This window comes from Chelonoidis abingdonii, chromosome 18, assembly GCF_003597395.2.
Source record: "Chelonoidis abingdonii isolate Lonesome George chromosome 18, CheloAbing_2.0, whole genome shotgun sequence".
Lineage (NCBI taxonomy): Eukaryota > Metazoa > Chordata > Testudines > Testudinidae > Chelonoidis > Chelonoidis abingdonii.
The window spans coordinates 18818811-18837522 of record NC_133786.1 but is presented as its reverse complement, the minus strand read 5'-3'; the positions used below and the strand labels follow the sequence as shown (position 1 = coordinate 18837522).

At 48.5% G+C, this 18712-nt stretch overlaps 1 protein-coding gene across 2 annotated transcripts in view; it reads left to right on the top strand.

The window, feature by feature from the left end:
- Positions 1-18712, top strand: part of DSCAML1 (DS cell adhesion molecule like 1) — a 323770-nt gene that overhangs the window by 14868 nt on the left and 290190 nt on the right. For both annotated transcript variants that reach the window (XM_075073502.1, XM_075073503.1), the window contains exon 3: positions 1383-1529. In XM_075073502.1, the coding sequence (XP_074929603.1) occupies positions 1383-1529 (147 nt within the window). The remainder of the gene's footprint in view (positions 1-1382; positions 1530-18712) is intronic.

The following is an 18712-nucleotide window of genomic DNA, read 5'->3' as shown; positions in this document are numbered from 1 at the left end:
TGTAACTGACAAGGCTCCTGCTAACCAAGCCACTTTGGTCCTTGAGCTGCTCTCTGCTGCAGAGCAATGAGTGTGTCTTCTTGGACCTACCTCCACCAGCCCTGTGCCTTCTCCCAGACCCCAGTCATCTGCTGTGTTTGTCTGTAGTCTGCTTGGCAGGGGATCTCCTGGGGGCAGAAAGCGTGCCCTCTTATGGACCTGCAAAGCACCGTGCACATATGTTTCAATACTGAGTGAGACGGAGGTTTGTCTGAACAGTAGCCCCCTCTTCACCCCCCCAATGTTCATGTGAGAGTGGCTTGTCAAGCCAGCTGGTGCCCTGGAGCAGTGCTCTGAAGGTGCATTCGCTGCTGACCTGCGATCTTCTCAGCAGCTGCTCAGGTTGGGCCAGCTTGTCACCTGTGATTCCATTGCAGTTCAGCACCTCCTGCACCAGGCTGCTTGTGTGTGGAACCTGCTGGGAAGTTGAACTGGGGCTTCCTGAGGGGTGGGCTGCCATTTGCCTCCAGCCTGTGAGCAGTTTTCTGTCTTGAGCTCTTGCAATAAAATTGTGAAGTCTGAAAACTGGGCACTTAGAGGGGAGGAATTGCAGGCAGAAGCAGCATCACCTTCTGTCTTACTTACTAAATACTCCTTGGGCCTGTTCTAAGGAGGCAGAGTCCCCGCCAACAGATGAGTTCAGTGCTGGAACAAACCCCCTTTTCCATCCCCCTCCCCCCGTGACTCTTGTGAGTTTTCTATTAAAACACGCGTTGGGTTGTTGCTGTTCTGGCCAGGGAGGGTGGGGGGGGAGAGCTGCGGATGATCCAGTGATGTCTGTCTCTCTCCTGCTCTCCAAGGGGGTGAATAATGAGAAACCAATGTCTTTTGGGGCAGGCATGTTGTCATGACAAGATCACGCACTCACGTGCTAGGCTAATTTTAAATGGAAAATATTTAAACATTACCAGTTCTTGGTGTGTCTGCCTGCACTCCCTATTGGTTGCACTGACAAGTCTCCTTATCAAAGAGACCTGTTGCTATGCTATAGTCTGTCATTATGTCCCACTGTGGGTTGTACCGAGAGGTGTGGGTTGGTGTGGCACCTCCTTACCAGCCGACGCAATCATTTAAATGCCCCACTTCAGAGCCGTTCCCAGAAAACGAGACTTCTTGGAATCTCTCTCCGGCTTGGGCCCCGTGAGCGCATGGGATGTTGAGACCCCCAGACACACGTGCATATGTGAATTTGCTCTCCCTCCAGCTCGTCCCTTGTGGCAAATGCTGGGGCTGCTCAAAATGTGGGATAAAAAACAGGAATTGTTTAAATTAATGTTTGTGCCCAGTGCAACTTGGCATTGGTGCGTTGACTGTCGGGTGATCGTCTGCTTTTCTCTCTGCAGTTTTCAGGGAACCTTACACCGTCCGGGTGGAGGATCAGAGGTCCATGCGTGGAAACGTGGCTGTCTTCAAGTGCCTCATCCCTTCTTCAGTGCAGGAATATGTTAGCGTTGTGTCCTGGGAGAAAGATACTGTTTCAATCATCCCAGGTAAGAGAGGAGCAGGAGGGGGACCCTCCATTCTCCCAGCGAATACTAACTGCATTGCCATGTGCATAAATTGTTGTACACGGAGCTCTTTTTGGTTTTTCTCTGTCCTTGGGCCCCTAAAGCAAGGGGGTTTGCTGGTGAATCATATTAGTATGAAGGCTTAGCCTGTGGGCTGGATTTACATTGGAGATGAGCGAGGTTTGACTGCGCGGTGTATTCGATGGCGCCTGTTGTATTTGCCAGGATTGCAGTTTGTGTTTTGAGGCTCCTAGGTGCATAAAACTGAAGTGTGACAATATGTGCATGTCTTCTGGGTTCTCCCACCCACTGGTGACCTTGCCAACCTGGAAGGTATGTGACAGTGGGGAGTCAGGCAGAGGCACCCTGTGCCTTCCATCTCCGTGTATTCCTGCCAGGAGCGGAGCGTGACAGGAGTAAATAAAGCCTCTCTCATGACTCTTTACAATCCTTCCAATCAAACACTCTTTAACTCCTGCCAGCACAGATGTCCATGGCCCATGCTCCCTGCCTTCCCCCTGTGGCCCTCGCAGTCTATTAATGGGCCCAGGGAGTGTTCCAGTTAATGGGGCAGTTGCTGTTCTTGTGGGCGAGGAGATGCCATAGAGGAGTAATTAACTCCGATCTGTCTCTGGGGAGGTGATGGTGCAGAGAACGTGTGCTGCCAGCCCATGTAGCCTGTCAGGGTGGCTGGCACCGACGGTCCTCTTGTGGGGTTTGGGCTGGTGGCGGCGGCAGCTTGGCAAAAAGTTTGCTCAGCTAGTTTTTGATCACAGAGGCCGTGCTCCTGTGGCACCTGGTGCTGAGGAATCCAGCACCTGGGGCCAATTCTGTGAGGTGCTGAGCACCCCTGACTCCCCGAAAGCCACGTAGGAGGCGCTCTGCTCCATGCGGGATTGACCCATTGAAGAGCAGGGTTAAAGCCTCTGTGGAGAAATGCCAGGCACTGCTAAAGGCAAGTGTGGAATGAGTCCAGGCCCAGGTTCTGGGGTGTTTGGACCCAGAGTTTTGGTGCGGCCCATGGCAGTGATAAGGGCCTGCTGGAAGGTTAGGATCCAAATTTCCCTGGCGCTGAGGCCACTGGGTTTAGGGTCCATCTTGGTGGGGAGTGGAAAGGGGCAGGTGTGATGGTTAGTGTCTTCCACTCTTCAGTGCTTGGCCTGATCCTCATGAGCAGAGGAGTCTTGTGGTTGTGTGGGTGGGCCCACGCACCTGAGTTACGCCAGCCCTCGTGTGATCCTCTGGAAAAGGTGCATTTGCTCCGCAAACCATCGTACTTCAGCCGGGCCAAGCGTTGCATGCACAACTACTACTCTTTTTTTCCCCCCCCCCCCCAAATAAGTGCAGATTTGGCAACATCAAAACATTTCACAAATTCACGTCTAGTTCACCAGATTGTTTTGGTTGGAAACAAACAGTTCTGAAGAAATAGAAATATTTTATTTCGACGTTTTCAAAACAAAATGTCTCGGTGTTTTGGTTCGTAGTGACATAATTTCAAAATGTCCTTTAAGTATATTTACCCCCCCCCCACCCCCCAAACATTAAAAATGTACGACACTGGAATCAAATGTTCTGTGCTGCACTGCACTGAAAAATCTGGTGTTTGCCCAGCTCTGATCCAAATCATGCCCACATCCCTTGAGAACCCCATGGGAATTGTAACGGGGGGGAGGGGGTGGTATGGGAAGTTACCTGGAAGAGGAGGCTAGCACCCCCTCCCCCACAGTGACCTTTTTAGTGAGAACATTGTTGTTTGAGCAGAACAACACAAGACTGTATGAAGTGCTCATTGATTTGTGAGCAAATCGCGCACAGAAACAATTGCAGCTTTGCTTCGTTGTCTAACGCTCTGATGTGGTGTGTAGCTGGCTCTTGGATTGACAGCACAGCGTTTGCAATGAGATGCTGGATGGCAGAGTTCACTGGGCGATGTGCAAAGTGGTGAACACATCGCAGCACTGGGCGTGTTTTGAGCTGCCAGCTACTCTGAGATTTATGGTTGTTTAGTAGGATGTATCACTGCTGCTCTCCAAGGTTCCACTCCCCCAGCGAATGGTGTGGTGCCACCCAGCGCTGGTGGCGGGTATGGGCTGGGCTCTGGAGGGTTTCTAGTGTTGCAATGGTGCCCCCAGCCTCTGTTTGCCAGAAGCTGGGAATGGGCGACGGGATGGATCACTTGGTGATTACCTGTTCTCTTCATTCCCTCTGGGGCACCTGGCACTGGCCGTTGTCAGAAGACAGGACACTGGGCTGGATGGACCTTTGGTCTGGCCCAATACAGCTGTTCTTATGTTCTTATGGGTGTCACATCTAACCCTGTTCGCAGAAGGTCTGAGGCATGTTGGTTCAAAGGCCAGTCGTCACTGGCCTTCTAGTGCTCCTGCTGGCGCCTTCGCTGCAGCAGCATAAGAGGAAATTCTGAATGTCACCGGGGCCTGGGTGTGGGTGTAACACCAGTTACTGTGATGTGGGTGACCTTGAATCTCATAGCCAGGGTTGATGATCTCGACGAGGGTCCCAGAGCGAGAGTGTGGACGTTCCTCCGTACCAGGGTGACCTTCTGACTCTGCTCGGAGAAGCTATTGATGGCAGCGCTGGCCCTCCGGCACAGCACGTGTAAGCTAGTAGTAAAGCCATCAATACTGCTTCCCCTGGGGGATCCGGAAAGAATGAAAGGATTTTGCCCACGGTGAGTGCGCGGTGTTTGATATTTGCTCACAGGTCAGTAAATACCGGCAGCCCTCGGAGGCTTGGTATCACTCTAGTTGTGGCATCACGAAAGGGCCAGGCATTTTGCTGCTTGGCCGTCAGTCTCTAGGTATTGGTAAAGTGCTTCACACCATGCATGCTAATGACGTCACGAGTTCAGCCTCGTGTGCAAACCTGCGGTCATCCCTCACCAGAGCAGGTGCTGCCTACAGCTGTGAGCTGCTGGACTTAATGACCCTGTCAAGGTTTTTTCCCCCACTTTGAACTTTAGCATCCAAAAAGTGGGAACCTGCATGATTACTTTTAAGCTTAATTGCCACCTTAAATTTGGTATGCTGCCACCAGCCAGAAGTCTGTGTCTGGCATACTTTGTTTCCCCAAAACCTTCCCTGGGGAACCCAAGACCCAAACCCCTTGAGTCTTAAAACAAGGAGAAATTAACCATCCCCTTCTTCCCCCCCCAACTCTCCCCTCCCTGGGTTGCCCTGAGAGGCTACACAGATCCAAACTCCTTGGATCTTAAAACAAAGAGGAATTAACCCTCCCCCTTCCTTTCCCCCCACCAATCCCTGGTGAGTTTAGACTCAAGCCCTTGGATTCTCTAAAACAAGGAAAAAATCAATCAGGTTCTTAATTTTTACCTTTTCTTTCTTTAATTAAAAGCTTTCTTTTTATCTCTGTAAAACCAGGATGGAAAATGCTTTACAGGGTACTCAGATTCATATAGACTGGAGGGACTCCCCTCCCCCCCCTGCCCCTAGCCTGAGATTCAAAGTTACAGCAAACCAGAGGTAAAAATCCTTCAAGCAAAAGACACATTTACAAGTTAAGAAAACAAACATAAGACTAATCCGCCTTCTCTAGCTATTACTTACAATTTTGAAACATGAAAGACTGATTCAGAAAGATTGGGAAAACCTGGGTGTACGTCTGGTCCCTCTTCGCCCCAAGAGCGAACAACGAACAACACAAACAAAGACTTCCCTCCACCAAGATTTGAAAGTATCTTGTCCCCCCTTTGGTCCTCGGAACAGGTGTCAGCCAGGTTCACTAAGCTTCTTAACCCTTTACGGGTAAAAGAGACATTAAACCTTAACCACCTGTTTATGATAGGCCCTCAGAAGGAATGTTTCAGTTAGTGCTCACCTCATGAGCGGCCTGTGGTTACTCAGCCAAACTGGCCTGAGATGCATTTAAACCTCTCTTGCTTATCTCCCCTGTGTCCCATCTCCTAGGAGGGCAGCTGGTTTCCAGTTGGGACCCATCGCCTCCAACCAGCAGATCCACCAAGGATTGCCGTTCAGTGGGCGGCCCTGGATCTCTCATGCTCCATTATACCTTTGGAGCCGCGTATTGGTGAAGGAAACTTCAATTAACTGTTTCAGATAAACGTCCCCTTTCAGGGCTGCCCAGAGTGATTCAGGGGTCGGGGGCCGATATGTGGAGGGATCTGCCCTCAGTAATTTGAAGTTCCTCACGCATCTCCACTACAAGGAAAAGGCTTGCTCATCAATAGGGTAATAGTAAAGAGAGATATAGACGTACCTATTCTATGGGTGGGGGGCCCCCTAGCGGGGCCGGGCCTGGTGGCACATGCCCAAAACCCACTTTCCGCGCCCCCCCCCCCAGTGGCCCTTCCCCCTTTTGGTTACCGGCGCAGATCCAGTGCAGTGAGGGATAGTTGTTGTCTGGTGGCTCCTCAGGCCCTATTAGGAGATGAGAGGAAGAGGTCCTGCTAGGAGCTGGAATGATGCAAATGTCTCTTAAGAAAGAGTCCAAAGCTAGAATGCAGCCAGAAGAGGCTTGTCTGTGCATAGCTCCAGGTCTGGGCAGAGGCCGGTGGAGGGAAAGCTCGTGCTCCACTGGCGTTATCTGCGCTGTTGGGTAAATGGAGCTGTTCAGTCTGAAGGCTTGAACTTGGCTATCCTTTACAGAGCACAGTCAGTTTCTTTGGCATTTCACTTTGTTGACTTGACATCCTGCACCTGCACGTTTTTAACCTGGGCTGGTACTTAAGTTTTGCAGGTGTGCTGGATTTTTAAATATGGTGGTGTAATTAGAGTGGAACGATTTTAACATTTTAAAGCAATAATTACCGTAAAGACAGAATATAAAGACAATTTATATGTAGAGTCAACACAAGCAAACATATTTGCTGTTGGATTATAAATATTGCATCTGCCCAAAGCTAATTTTTAATTTTCTCTTGTGTTTAGAGTGAAGACTGGATTCGCTTCTACAAAAACAGGGTCTTTGTTTTGACTTCTTGTGACCCTTTGATTCCATCCTAAGTGTGTGCATGGAAGGGGGGTTCTTAATGATGGCAGGGAGAACAGACAGTTGAGGGTGGGTTCCTTTTGCATTATGTGTCGTTAATTAAAACCAACCAACCAACGAACCAAAATTGGTTCTGAAACATCAAAGCCATTTTTTGCCTAAAAATCTCTTGTGTGAACTGCAGGTCAAACAAACCTACAAATACATCACTGCCTTGCCCTCTTAAAATCGTCCTTTTAAGGAGAAAAGATCTATGGAAGGACAACTGCTTTAAAAAGTAAACCACAGCAGTAACATGAGGCTAGCGGTGTAACCTGGCGTGTGTGTTACCATGAGCCTGTACCGCCTACTGTAGCGGCTTCCATCTGTCCTCCAAAATGTTCTTTTGGCCTTTCAGGGAAGGTATGTCCCTGTGTGTGTCTGACAGAGGCTTGCACCTGTTCTTGGTGTGTTTCAGTGGACCAGCAGGATAGGCAGAGTCTTAAATCTCCCCTAGGACTGGTCAAAACATCGGATTCATGAGCAATAAACTTTTTCATGGGAAGTGTCTGCTTTTGTAAAAATTCCCTTTTATTCCCCTCCTTTTGGAAAATTGTTTAAAAACTGGAAAAATTCTGACTTTCTGACCAGCTGTGCTTTCCAGTGTTCACAAGACACATTACATGTCAGGGAGCATGTAACTAGTGGGAGGGTTGGCAAGAGTACCATATATACGTGTTCATAAGCCAAATATTTTTGGTAAAAAAATGACACATCAAAGAGCGGGGGTTGGCTTATAAATGGGTCTACACCAAAATTTGATGATTTTAAACTCTGTGGAATCACTGAATTGAATATCTAATACATTGTCGTTTTGTTTATCTGGAGCGTCTGCAGGCACAGATCCCCTCAGCTCCCATTTTCTGGGAACAGCGAACACGGGGAACTGAGGGGCTCTGTGCCTGTGAACGCTCCAGATAAACAAAACGTCCAGGCCCGCTAGAAGCTTACCCCAATGGTCCAGGAGCCAAAGTTTGCCAACCCCTGAAATATAGGGTTGGCTTATGAAAGGGTCGTACAGTTTTTGCTATTTTTACCTAACCATCTTGGGGGGAGGGGGTCGGCTTATAAATGAACAGGCTAATGAACAAGTATATACGGTATGTTTATTTATTTCCCTCCTCTCTCAAGCACAGACAGCTTCCTCTTAACAGCCCAACTGTCAATGCTTTGCTTTGGGTGCCTGGCTAGAGCCATGTAACTGGAAACCTCGGAGAGCTACTGGTAGGCTGAAGAGGAGTGTTGGGCTTAGGGCTAGGCTTGGTGTGGGGGTCTGAGCATGAAGCCAGAGCACGTCTCAGTGTTCAAACGAAACAGCACCAAAATTGGAAGACCCGAATGGTGGCAGCATCGCAAGAATTGCAACCTGTACAAGACTCCAGCTGTCTTGGGCTGCATGCCCATGTCCAGAGCTCCCCAGCTCAGAGTGGGAAGGGGTAATGAGGCAGTTTGTCCCTATCTCTAAGAATAACTGTCCTCTCTGACCTAAAATCCCGCCTGTGCTGAGTTCAGTGCTGCAGCCAGCAGCAACAACTGCATGTTCTGCCTTTGGGCTTGGTGGCCGTCTGCGGTGGTGACCTGTGGTGTTGAATTCCCCTTGACTCCTTCCTTTGCTTCTCTCGCATGTTAGAAATGAAAAAGGGAACAGCTGCTGAGTCCCAAGCAACTACAGGCAGCAGGGTGGGTGCGAGATAACAGAATGCCCCCTGACGCGACCGAACCAAATTGCCAATGGGCTTTTCCCTTTGCAGCAGGACTAACAGCTGCGGTGGCGATTGGGAATGGTGGGGCCCTAGTTTGTTTTGTGCTTGTGGTGGGGCTGGGCCCCTTTTGGGGCACAAGCGGCAGATCTTGCTTGTGGAAACGCTTTCTTTGGGTTAGGCTGTAGGCAGCTTTGCACCTCATGGAGTTAGGGGTTTGGTTTTTTTTTTTCAATTTTATGTTCAAATAGACATATTTCCATCGTAAAACCTTGGCCAAACTGCTGCATTTCACTGGTTTTTGTGTCCAAATGTTGAAATTTCTACAGAGGCTTCACAGTTGGATCTGGACTGGAGGGTGTGATCCATTTATAGAATCACAGATTATCGGGGTTGGAAGGGACCTCAGGAAGTTATCTAGACCAACTCCCTGCTCAAAGCAGGACCAATCCCCAACTAAATCATCCCAGCCAGGGCTTTGTCAAGCTTGACCTTAAAAACCTCTAAGGAAGGAGATTCCAGCACCTCACTAGGTAACCCATTCCAGTGCTTCACCACTCTCTTAGTGAAAAAGTTTTTCCTAATATCCAACCTAAACCTCCCCCACTGCAACTTGAGACCATTGCTCCTTGTTCTGTCATCAGCTACCACAGAGAACAGTCTAGATCCATCCTCTTTGGAACCCCCTTTCAGGTAGCTGAAAGCAGCTATCAAATCCCCCCTCATTCTTCTCTTCTGTAGACTAAACAATCCTAGTTCCCTCAGCCTCTCCATTGAATTCTGTCAGGAGACAGAGTTTGAGGCTCCTATCTAAGGTCACTGCATGAACTGTCCTGGCTACTTAGATCTGTGTCCAGTTTCTTCCTTAGCATAATGCAGTGGTTCTCAAATTCTTTTTTCCCCGCAGACCACTTGAAAATTGCTGAGGGTCTCAGCGGACCACTTAATGATCTTTCCAAATGTTGTTTGTGCCGTTAACTAACTATTGTAAAGCGCTTTGGATAAAAGCGCTATATAAAAAAAACCTTAATAATAAACAACTTCTTTTGTTCCACAAATAAAAGCACACAGCTCATATTTTCATATCAGTAGTTTTACCTTTCTAATGCGATGGATGTGCCCTCTCTCCACCAGTGCAGCAGCCCCTGAGCTGGGGCTGGGAAGAAGGTGGGGTCTCTCTCCCACTACAGAGCTGAGGCTGGGGAAAGTTGCCTCTTTCTTTGGCCGCCACAGCTCTGCAAGTCCCAAATTACCCCCACCTCCTCTTCTGACCCCACTGCCCCATCCCACCTACCCCCTATTCTCCCCGCAAGGCCACCATCTCACCTTACATGTGCATCTTCTCCAGGGTCCAGGCACATATTCCACACCTATGTGGCTCCACTAATTAGGTAGGTGACCCTTCATTCTCACATGTGCAGCCGCCCAGGTGCGCACCTTAGGGGGAACTATCTGCAGACCACCTGAATGGAGCTCACAGACCACTGGATGAATGGGCTAGTGCTTATGTTTTCTTCTGTCCTCTGGTGGACAGAACCAGAGCTGCTGAATTGTCAGAGACCCTGTATTTGCAGCATCTAATGAAGATTTTCCTGTAGCTCAGGAGGTAGAGGCCTGTGCTGTTTGAGGACAGCGGACCCCACTTCTGTCTTGCCGCCACCATGAAGTGCCAACAAGTGGCTATGATGTGCCGTGTAACTCGACTATTGATATTGAAGGTCATGACTGATAGAGAGGCGTGTAGGGAGTGCCTAGAAAAAGATACTTGCATGGTGTTTTGTGGGGGCGGAAAAGTGCCCCTTTTAATGCTAGGTAATGTGTCTTTTGCATTTGTCTTTTGGGTTTAACGTTTTGTCTTTATGGCTATTCCAACTCGTTTTAATCAAATGAAATAGGCAGAATTTGAGGCTCATAGCACATTTCATGGCTATCTGTTCTTGTTGTTGTTAACTGCACAGAACTGTTTCATTTGCAATGGGTGCCTCTCCCTGACTTGTTCTGGTTTGTTCCCGACAAGCATCTCTCTTCAGGAGCACCTACTGCGTGTATTTCAGAAGATATTTTAAAACAATTGCAAAAAATGCTTGATCTCTGTATCCTGCTGGTGCAATGGCTTTCTGGCTTTTTTTTCTTTTCCTAGTGAGCTGCGTTATTTGGTTAACTTGGCAACACTGTAACTTACCCTGAAATCAAAGGTAAATTCTTTATAAAAGGTTATCCTGCACATAAATCATCATTAGTCTGCCTCATTTTTCTTCAATGCCTACCTAACTGTGCTGTAGTGTAAAAATGTGTGTTTAGTGAAGTCAAGGGTTGCAGAGAAATTACAGGGTTTTCAAAAACCCATTTGCTTTACTGGTGCTCACATCAAAATGAATCTTGCCTTTAGTTCTCAACCTCCTAGCAAACATGCAGCACCACTCACTGAGTTCTGGCATTTAATGTAGGGTAGCATTTATTCAGAATAAACCAACAGTGCTTACAGAATGCTGGACTACGTATAAGATTGTACTTCATGCCAAGGCTGTGATTTTGAACTCTGTTGCTATCAACAAATCTTATGGGATTTTTTGGAAGGGGGAACTGCAGCTGAGCAGTACCTTTTCCCTTCCCCCAGTTTCTCTCTTCTCCAGAAAGAGGGAGGAGAACTGATATGTGGAAACCCTTCCACAGTAAAACTTCAGTCTGAGAACTGAATGAGGTATTCTTTTAAAGGAGAAACACCCAACAATTCTAGATTGGATCATACTGAGAAGTCTAGAAAGTAAATACACATTTTAATTTGTTTTTAAATATGGGTTGTATCCTTTGATTTTTATTTCTTTTGGAACCAAGTCTCTGCTCTGGACAACTGAAGCTGCTTTAGAACTGTTGTGCTCTAATATCATGGCAACTCATTAGACAACAAAATCTTGACTTTACGGCATCAAAAACTGAACCTAGAACTGGTCCAGACACAGAATGCAAATTTTTTGCAAAAACTTCATCTATTTTTAATAAAAATGGCTATGAGAATTCTTGTTAATTTTAATTTTGAGAATTTTTGACCAACTCTACCTGTGGCAGCTTGGCTCTGGATTTAATCTGATCTAAGCAGCCCATTTCTGTCCCCCTTCCCTTCAATCTCATATGCCTGGCATGGGTGGCAGGGGATCTAAAAATCTTCTTAAACTTCTCTCCGCATTGGTTTTTGTGGCCATGTAGGAAACAAAATTGACATGGCATTTTAATGGTTAAATATGCCCACTTTTATCATGTGTGTTTTAATCTTTCCTCTGTTGCACCTTGGAACATCTGTCACATGCTCTATTTTCTCTCTAATATTGGAAGTAAATGTAACTATATTAAAATTCCATTTTAATCTGTCTCAAAGTGTAATGAGAGTCTAGAGACACAGCATGAGTCTACTGAAAATTAAAAACACCAGTAGTATTTATGGGTCTAATGTTCCTCCAGCATGTCCCTTTATATTCAGCTGTATTGGAAATGAAACTAGCGTTTGCATTAGAGCTCCGCTACTAGGGGCAAGCAGGTGCTGTTCATCTGTTCCTCCCCAAACAATATGCATGCGCTGCATAACAGAGGGCAGCATGGAAAGATGATCCAAGGCCCAGAATAACCAGAACCTAGATAATTAAGCATTGTCCTTTATCAATAGGCTCTTTTTCAGAGAACATCAATCTCGTGTTATTGGAGAAAGCTGGAGGCTGGGGCAGAATAAACACTGCAATAGGAGGTGAAAGGCAATCCTTGTTTGTGTGTTTATCTTCCGTGGGGTGTGGTGGGGACGGGAGATAACTTACAGGGTGTATTTACCAGCTGCTATCTTCTGTTTGTTTTTGCTTGAATATGAAATAACCCTGGCTGGCATAATTCTAACCATTGCATCCCCCTCCCCTTCAGCTGGAAGTCTGTGGTTTGGAGTTTGTCAGAACGAACAATGCAACAATGCATTTGTATTACTTGCCTCTTCCTAGGTAGTCACCTGAGGAGGCTCAATGGCCAATGAGTTTGTGCATCGCTTGTGGCTGGAACTTACCAAGTTTTCATTACGCAGACAAATCTGGAAAGGGTTCAGAGTGCTGCTGTGGGGTGGGCATTGGGACTCCCTGCTCGCTGGGCAGGTGGAGTGCCAACCTAGAGCCATCTTGTTCTGTTTAGCGCGCACCCCCACCCCCATTTTTCAGCGTGCCCTTGTTAAGGTCAGGCACTGTTTCTGTGCATACAAAATCCACATTTGTGCAGGCACGTTGGGCAGGGTGCTGCCTCGATGGTGAGTGAGTGTTGCCAACCGCGCATGCAGTGACCGTTGGTTAGCTGCCCACAAGCCCATGTGTGCAAGAGGAGAGGCCTTGAAGGGCCTGGCAAGGTTTTCAAGCCCTGGGGTTTGACAGACAGCTGAATCCCGATCCTGCTGATGTCTTCAAAAGCTAAGGGAGGGTTTATCCATAGTGGGAAGGCAGCCCATTTGAAATCAGGGTGTTGGATGTCTGCTGGAATTGGGGATACTCAGCACCGTGTGGGCCACCCTTCATGCCTCATGAAATAAATGGGAACTGAAGGTGCCCAGCTCCTCCCAGTATCAGGCCCTGATATTGGACTAGATTTAAAAGAAAAGTAGATCTGAGGCTGACAGTTCTGTGCCCACCGGCCAACCTTAATACCTAGTCATACCTCTTAAATGCTTTGCAGAGAGGTGTCTCTGTGGCTGTTCTTTGTCCCCCTTACCAGGAGGTGCTGTAAATACAGAGCTGCTCCTTCTAGGTCTGTCAATGAACTGAACTGAGCAGATGAGTTGTCACTGCTGGCTTTCATGCATCTTTCATTTTTCTGCATGTTGCAGAGTTATGAGATTTGTTCCCTTTCCTGTGGGATGATGTGGACCCAGCTCCATAAGCAGTCCGCTCTAAAAACTCGGAGGTGGGGCCTGGCTGGATCACTGGGACGTCGCGGCCTCTTTCTTTGACTGGGTGGTGCAGAATGCAAACTGCCCTGGCTCTTTGCACTTGGTACAAGATGGAGAAGTTGGGTGCTGGTTCTGGTCCCAAGCTCTGATAGTGCAGGGATGAGAGCCACAGCCCTACCTAGAGAGACGCATGAAGTAGTGCCTCGTATGCCATCGTTGCTTTATGGAGTGAAGGGAACAGAATGAGACCAATGGAGTCGTGTCAGCAACAGGGACACGCAATTTCCAGCTGACACTGGTCTGGACAGCAGGTGCTGTGGGACGGAGGGGTGCAGGGGACAGCTGGGGAATGGTTTGAGTGAAAGGTCAGTACTTCCACAGCATCAGTGACTTGTGTTTTTTTTCTCCTTTCTGTGATATTCCTGGTACGACAGGAAATGCCGTATTGGGAAGGACTCCACCCACTCCTCCTGCCCTTAGTGCCTAGGGACCAGATGAGATGAGGGCTTCAGAGCTGCTGTTCAGAACAAGCAGCAGACAGCCTCTGCCCCCAGGAGCTTGCACTCTGGTAGCCTCAGAGGCGGGGAAGGGATAGCGCATGCAAGCAGTGATCAGTGTGGTGGTAGTAAGCATCTCTTGGGCGGGAAGAGGCTGTGGGTTGGGATGGTGGGTCCCCAGTGCTGTCAGGGACACCAGCCTGACCTGTCAGCAGATTATCCCTTTCTCTTCTGGAGGGCAGGCTTGTGCCACGTTGGCTGTCTTCTCCCGATGCTAGTGGAGCAATTGGTTCCCATGCAGCCTTCGCGGGCATGGGCGGACGGCCCGTGAGCATTTGAACTTGTGTGCTGAGTTCTGCTGCAGCTGTGAGCTGGCAGGGCTTACCTTTGCTGTGATATTTTTCATTTAAAACTCATGACCTCTTAAAATACAGCTATTAAAGCTGCTGGGTGTTGTTAAAGTCATGATGGTGAGACAATGGCTAAGTAAATGTAAAACGTTCTGTGCATTGTGCCTGATGCTATTGATCACCTGCTCCTGGATCTGTTCAGTCTTACTGCGGTGCCCGTCTCTTTGGAAACTTCGCTTTGACTGTGACTGTGTTGTTTGAGCAACTAAGGAAGAACCTCTCTCTCTCTCTCTCTCTATAAAGAGTCTTCCCCTTCCCCTCTGGGGTAAGGGAAGCTTTGGTTGTCTATGCTTCAAGCAGTTTGTAGTGTTCAGCCCCTGCACACCCAACTGGAGCAGTCATAACCAGCCATGTAGATGGTGAGGCCCGACTTAGACAAGTAGAGTACAGCTGTGTCAAACCTTAGGGCACATAGACCCTACACAGCTCTCTACATCCCCAAACAGTGCTTCCCCCATCTGTTTTTAGCAGATGGTGTCCTACTGCCAGAGCCTTTCCATGCTGCTGCCCTTTTGCCAGAGCCAGTCGCTCACTGTCTTATGTAGCTCCAAACTGCAGCATGTCGCTACATGTACCCTGCACACTACTGCCAGTGTAGGTGGCTGCTGGGTGCGCATGCTCCATACCAGCTCCAGGGCTGGTGAAGTAGAGCACATCCATTTTTCCACTGATTTGCTATATGGCCTCAATTCTGCAAAGGCTTAAGCACATGCTGGACTTTACATGGCCACTGGTGTCAAGGAGACTGACATGTATAAATCAGTGCAAGATTTTGGCCTGAGTCACTTTGTCTCCATTCTCCCCATCTGCGATGTGAAGATCAAGCTTGTCTTGCTCATGGTTTGATGTATGAGAACAGCTTTGAGATGGAAGGTATGATAGACCTGCAAAGAATTACTAATAATTTATATTTAGTGTCCGATTGGGATTGGTTGGCTTGTAGTTGAACTTGCATTGGGATGTTTTGGGGGTATCGAATCCCTACACATCCTAGTGCAATCTTAAAATCATCTGTGTCCCCTCGCTGTCTCAATGGGTGTCCTGTCCTCCCCCGCTCTGCCCTCCCAGAGTGAGACATGTGCCCAGACCTGTTACTGAGGGAAGTTGCTCCAGGCATTCTCACCAAGTGGGGTGAGATTCTGTCTGAAATAATTCCGTCCTTCCCCAGAGAGTTAGCGTGAATTTTATCTAATCACCATGGCAACAGATAAAAAAAGGTGTGAGTACATCTCTGTATGCTGTGATAATTCAGATTTATATATTCAGATCAGATTGGAGTTAGACGTTTTAAAGGGAGCAGATGCTGCAGACAGTGTGACTGCAAATAATGGGGAACAAATGTTTGATGCTCCTGCCCCTTAAAAAGAGAGAGCAGTTTCTTGCAGATTTTTTTTGGGGGGGGGGAACGTAATTATTTTAACGGAACTGATTATAGCCCTGATAATGCAGAGTCATGTTGGAGGCAGCCGCACACACCAAGCGATGGGACTAAAATAAGGACATAAAATGCATGTTAGCAGCACAGAGAAGGGTCCTGTCACTTCCAGATGCACCCATGGGACCGCAGCCAAAGCCTCGGAGATCAGGCAGGATATAAAGAGTGCCTGGGGTGGCATCGCTTCAGGCAGTGTCCAGCCAGAACAGGGAAACCACTGTGGTAAGCAGTCTCCCCTCAGTGCTGGGTGCTCTCCGTGCACGTCTGTGAAACCTGTTCGCAGGATGGTGCTTCAGAACTGCCCAGTCTTTGAAACCAAAACCTTCCCTCTTCATTCAGGCAAGGCCTTGAAGGAATCCTCACAGCTCCTTCAGCAGCCCATGTGGTGGTCAAAACAGGCCTAACTTTCTGGAGCCCCCACCCCATGTCATCAGGGAACCTAGTTATTCTATTTCCACACTCAAAAAATTGTGGCTTGTGGTATTTGTTTGAATATCAAAGTGGGTTACCCTGCTGTACGTGAGATCCCAAACACCCTGTGTTACCATAACATGCGCCTTCAACTGGCTGAACTAGGGGAAATTTGTTCCTGGCTCTGCTGTGCTGTTAGCTGCCCCTCCTGGACAGAGAAGTCGTACGTGGGTCTGGGACCCATCCAGGGGCAGAGGAGTAAGGACTAGAACTGGTTCTAGGGCCCTGTAGCTACCTTCCCAGAAGGCAAAGAGGAGGACCACTGATAGCGAGCGAGGTTGTCCATGTGATTGAGGCATTCTTCAGCCTATGCTCAGAAGTGCACACTAGGTGTATACAGGTGGGTTTTACTGCCTTAGGAGGTCACTGCAGGATGGCATGACAAGCCCCCATCCTCTCCTGCCCCTGGTCATGTGAAGTACTGAGTAGTATCCGTTCCTGGAGCCGCCGACTCCTTTTGTATCTGGAGTATAAATCTTTCATTGTCTGCAGAGTCCTGCAGTAGGGAATGGGGACACAGTACTTAAAGAGGGGGTCCCAAGATGGCTGCAGTGTAGGGCTGTAAATCTCTCTGCCTGATGCCTAAACCCACCTAGCAGAACAGTAATTTAATGTGTCTTGCTGCTGAGGAAGTGTCCCTGGATCTGCCTGGCTGCTGTAGGCTTGGGAGTAATCCCCTGAGGCAAGGCTGTGAGTACTGGAAAGGACGGGAAATGTTTGTTTGCATTGCAGGGCCTAGGATGCCCAGCCATCGACCAGGACCCCTTGTGGTAGTTGCTGTACAAACACAACACACCAGATTGTCAGCTCTTTGGGGCAGGGACCGACCATGTAAGTGTCACAATTCAGGGCAACTGCACCTGAATGCCTCCTCAGCAGCCCAGCCAGGGCACCAGTCTTGGGCTTCTGGCCTCCCCTCTTGGGTGGAGCTGTGCATCTATCTCCTTTCCGAGTGGAGTATTCCAAGGCTGAACAGTTCCCTGCCTTCACTGGGATGGTCTCAGCAGAAGACATCTTGCATAAGCAGATCAGCTTGCTGTCTCTCCAGAGACTGATACCAGCGCAACTGCCACAGTTAAATCACCCTGTAGTCTGCTAAGCACCATATCTTATTGTTAAGGTGAGAGCATTACAGAGAAAACCTATTAAAAACCTGCAAGCTTGCTACTGAGTCTACCAGCAATCACCCCAACTCCAGCATGGGCTCTGGCAGGGGCACTCCATCACTCCACCTTTGCTCAGAATAAGAAGACTCAGGAAGAGTTTAGTTGATCCTTGATGCTGTTTGGAGGTCTTGGGATTGGAGTTTTTAGGGGCAGGTAATGGGTAGACAATTGGTTTCTCTCCAAGGCATAGCTTCAAAAGGGTGGATTTGAAGTTCCTAATATCTCTTAGAGATTGTGTTAATCCTGCCGTCCTGCTTAAGAGGTTCCATGTAATCTCACAGTAGTACACAAACATCTGCATTTTTAGTGCAGCAAATTTCAAAGTTAAGCGGAACCGACTAAATTCAGTTTCATTCAGTAAGACTTGCCTAGGCCAGGGGTAGGCAACCTATGGCACGGGTGTCAAAGGCGGCGCACGAGCTGATTTTCAGGGGCACTCACACTGCCCAGGTCCTGGCCACTGGTCCAGGAGGCTCTGCATTTTAATTTAATTTTAAATGAAGCTTCTTAAACATTTTAAAAGTCTTATTTACTTTACATACAACAGTAGTTTAGTTATATATTATAGACTTCTAGAAAGAGACCTTCTAAAAATGTTAAAATGTATTAGTGGCACGCAAAACCTTAAATGAGAGTGAACAAATGAAGATTTGGCACAGCACTTCTGAAAGGCTGCCGACCCCTGCTCTAGGCTACTACTGTGGTTGTCACACTAGGTGTGAGCTGACTGGATTCTCAGTGCAGACAACTTTTTGTATGTGGTGAGGGGGCAGGAGGGGCACAGGGGTAGAAAATGAATGAATAGTTGTTGACTGTGAGCTGACCTGGGGTACCGCTATGTATGGAGAGAGCTCGTGAGGGAGGCACTGGGACGCTACCTTGTTGTGAAAGGCGAGCCCCAGAGCCCTCCTTTCTCTGACCCTCCCTGCTTGGAGCAGAGGTGAGTGCTGTGCAAGGCAGCCCAGCGGTGACCGCGGGAGCAGGGAGTGTTCCCGTGGTTGCAGTACTGGTCTAGAGGTGGAGAGATCTGAGTGCCCTTCTTGGCTCTGCAGCGGTAACTCAGGCCGCTTGCATGACCTCCATGCTGCAAGTCAAGTGGCTGCGAAACAAGGCTGCTGCTTCCCTTTTGGGAAGATTCTTCCCTTGACCTAGCTACTGCTCTTGGAGAGGTGACTCAACGACAGCGCCAGTAAAACCCCTTCTGGTGCTGGAGCACGTGCCTACATGTGTAGTGTAGACATAGCCTTGGTTTGCTGGAGGGCTGTGAGATCCTGTGGAGCTGCTGCAGGGATATGGAGTGTCGAGTTAACCAGCGGTGGACTGAGAACACTGTCTAACCAAACTATCTAAATACGTGGGCTGGGCTTGAGGCTGTGTTCAAGGGCACGCTCAAAGCGCCTCCCAAGTGGGCACAAGGCAAAGGTTGGTTGTATGCCTGCCCTGGCAGGGCGATGGGGAGCAAGCTGACCGGGTGGGTCTCACTTGCTGTTCTGTTTTGGTAGCTAGTGCCTCTGGGCTCCAACCGGGGATCAGACCCCTTGCAAGCAAACAA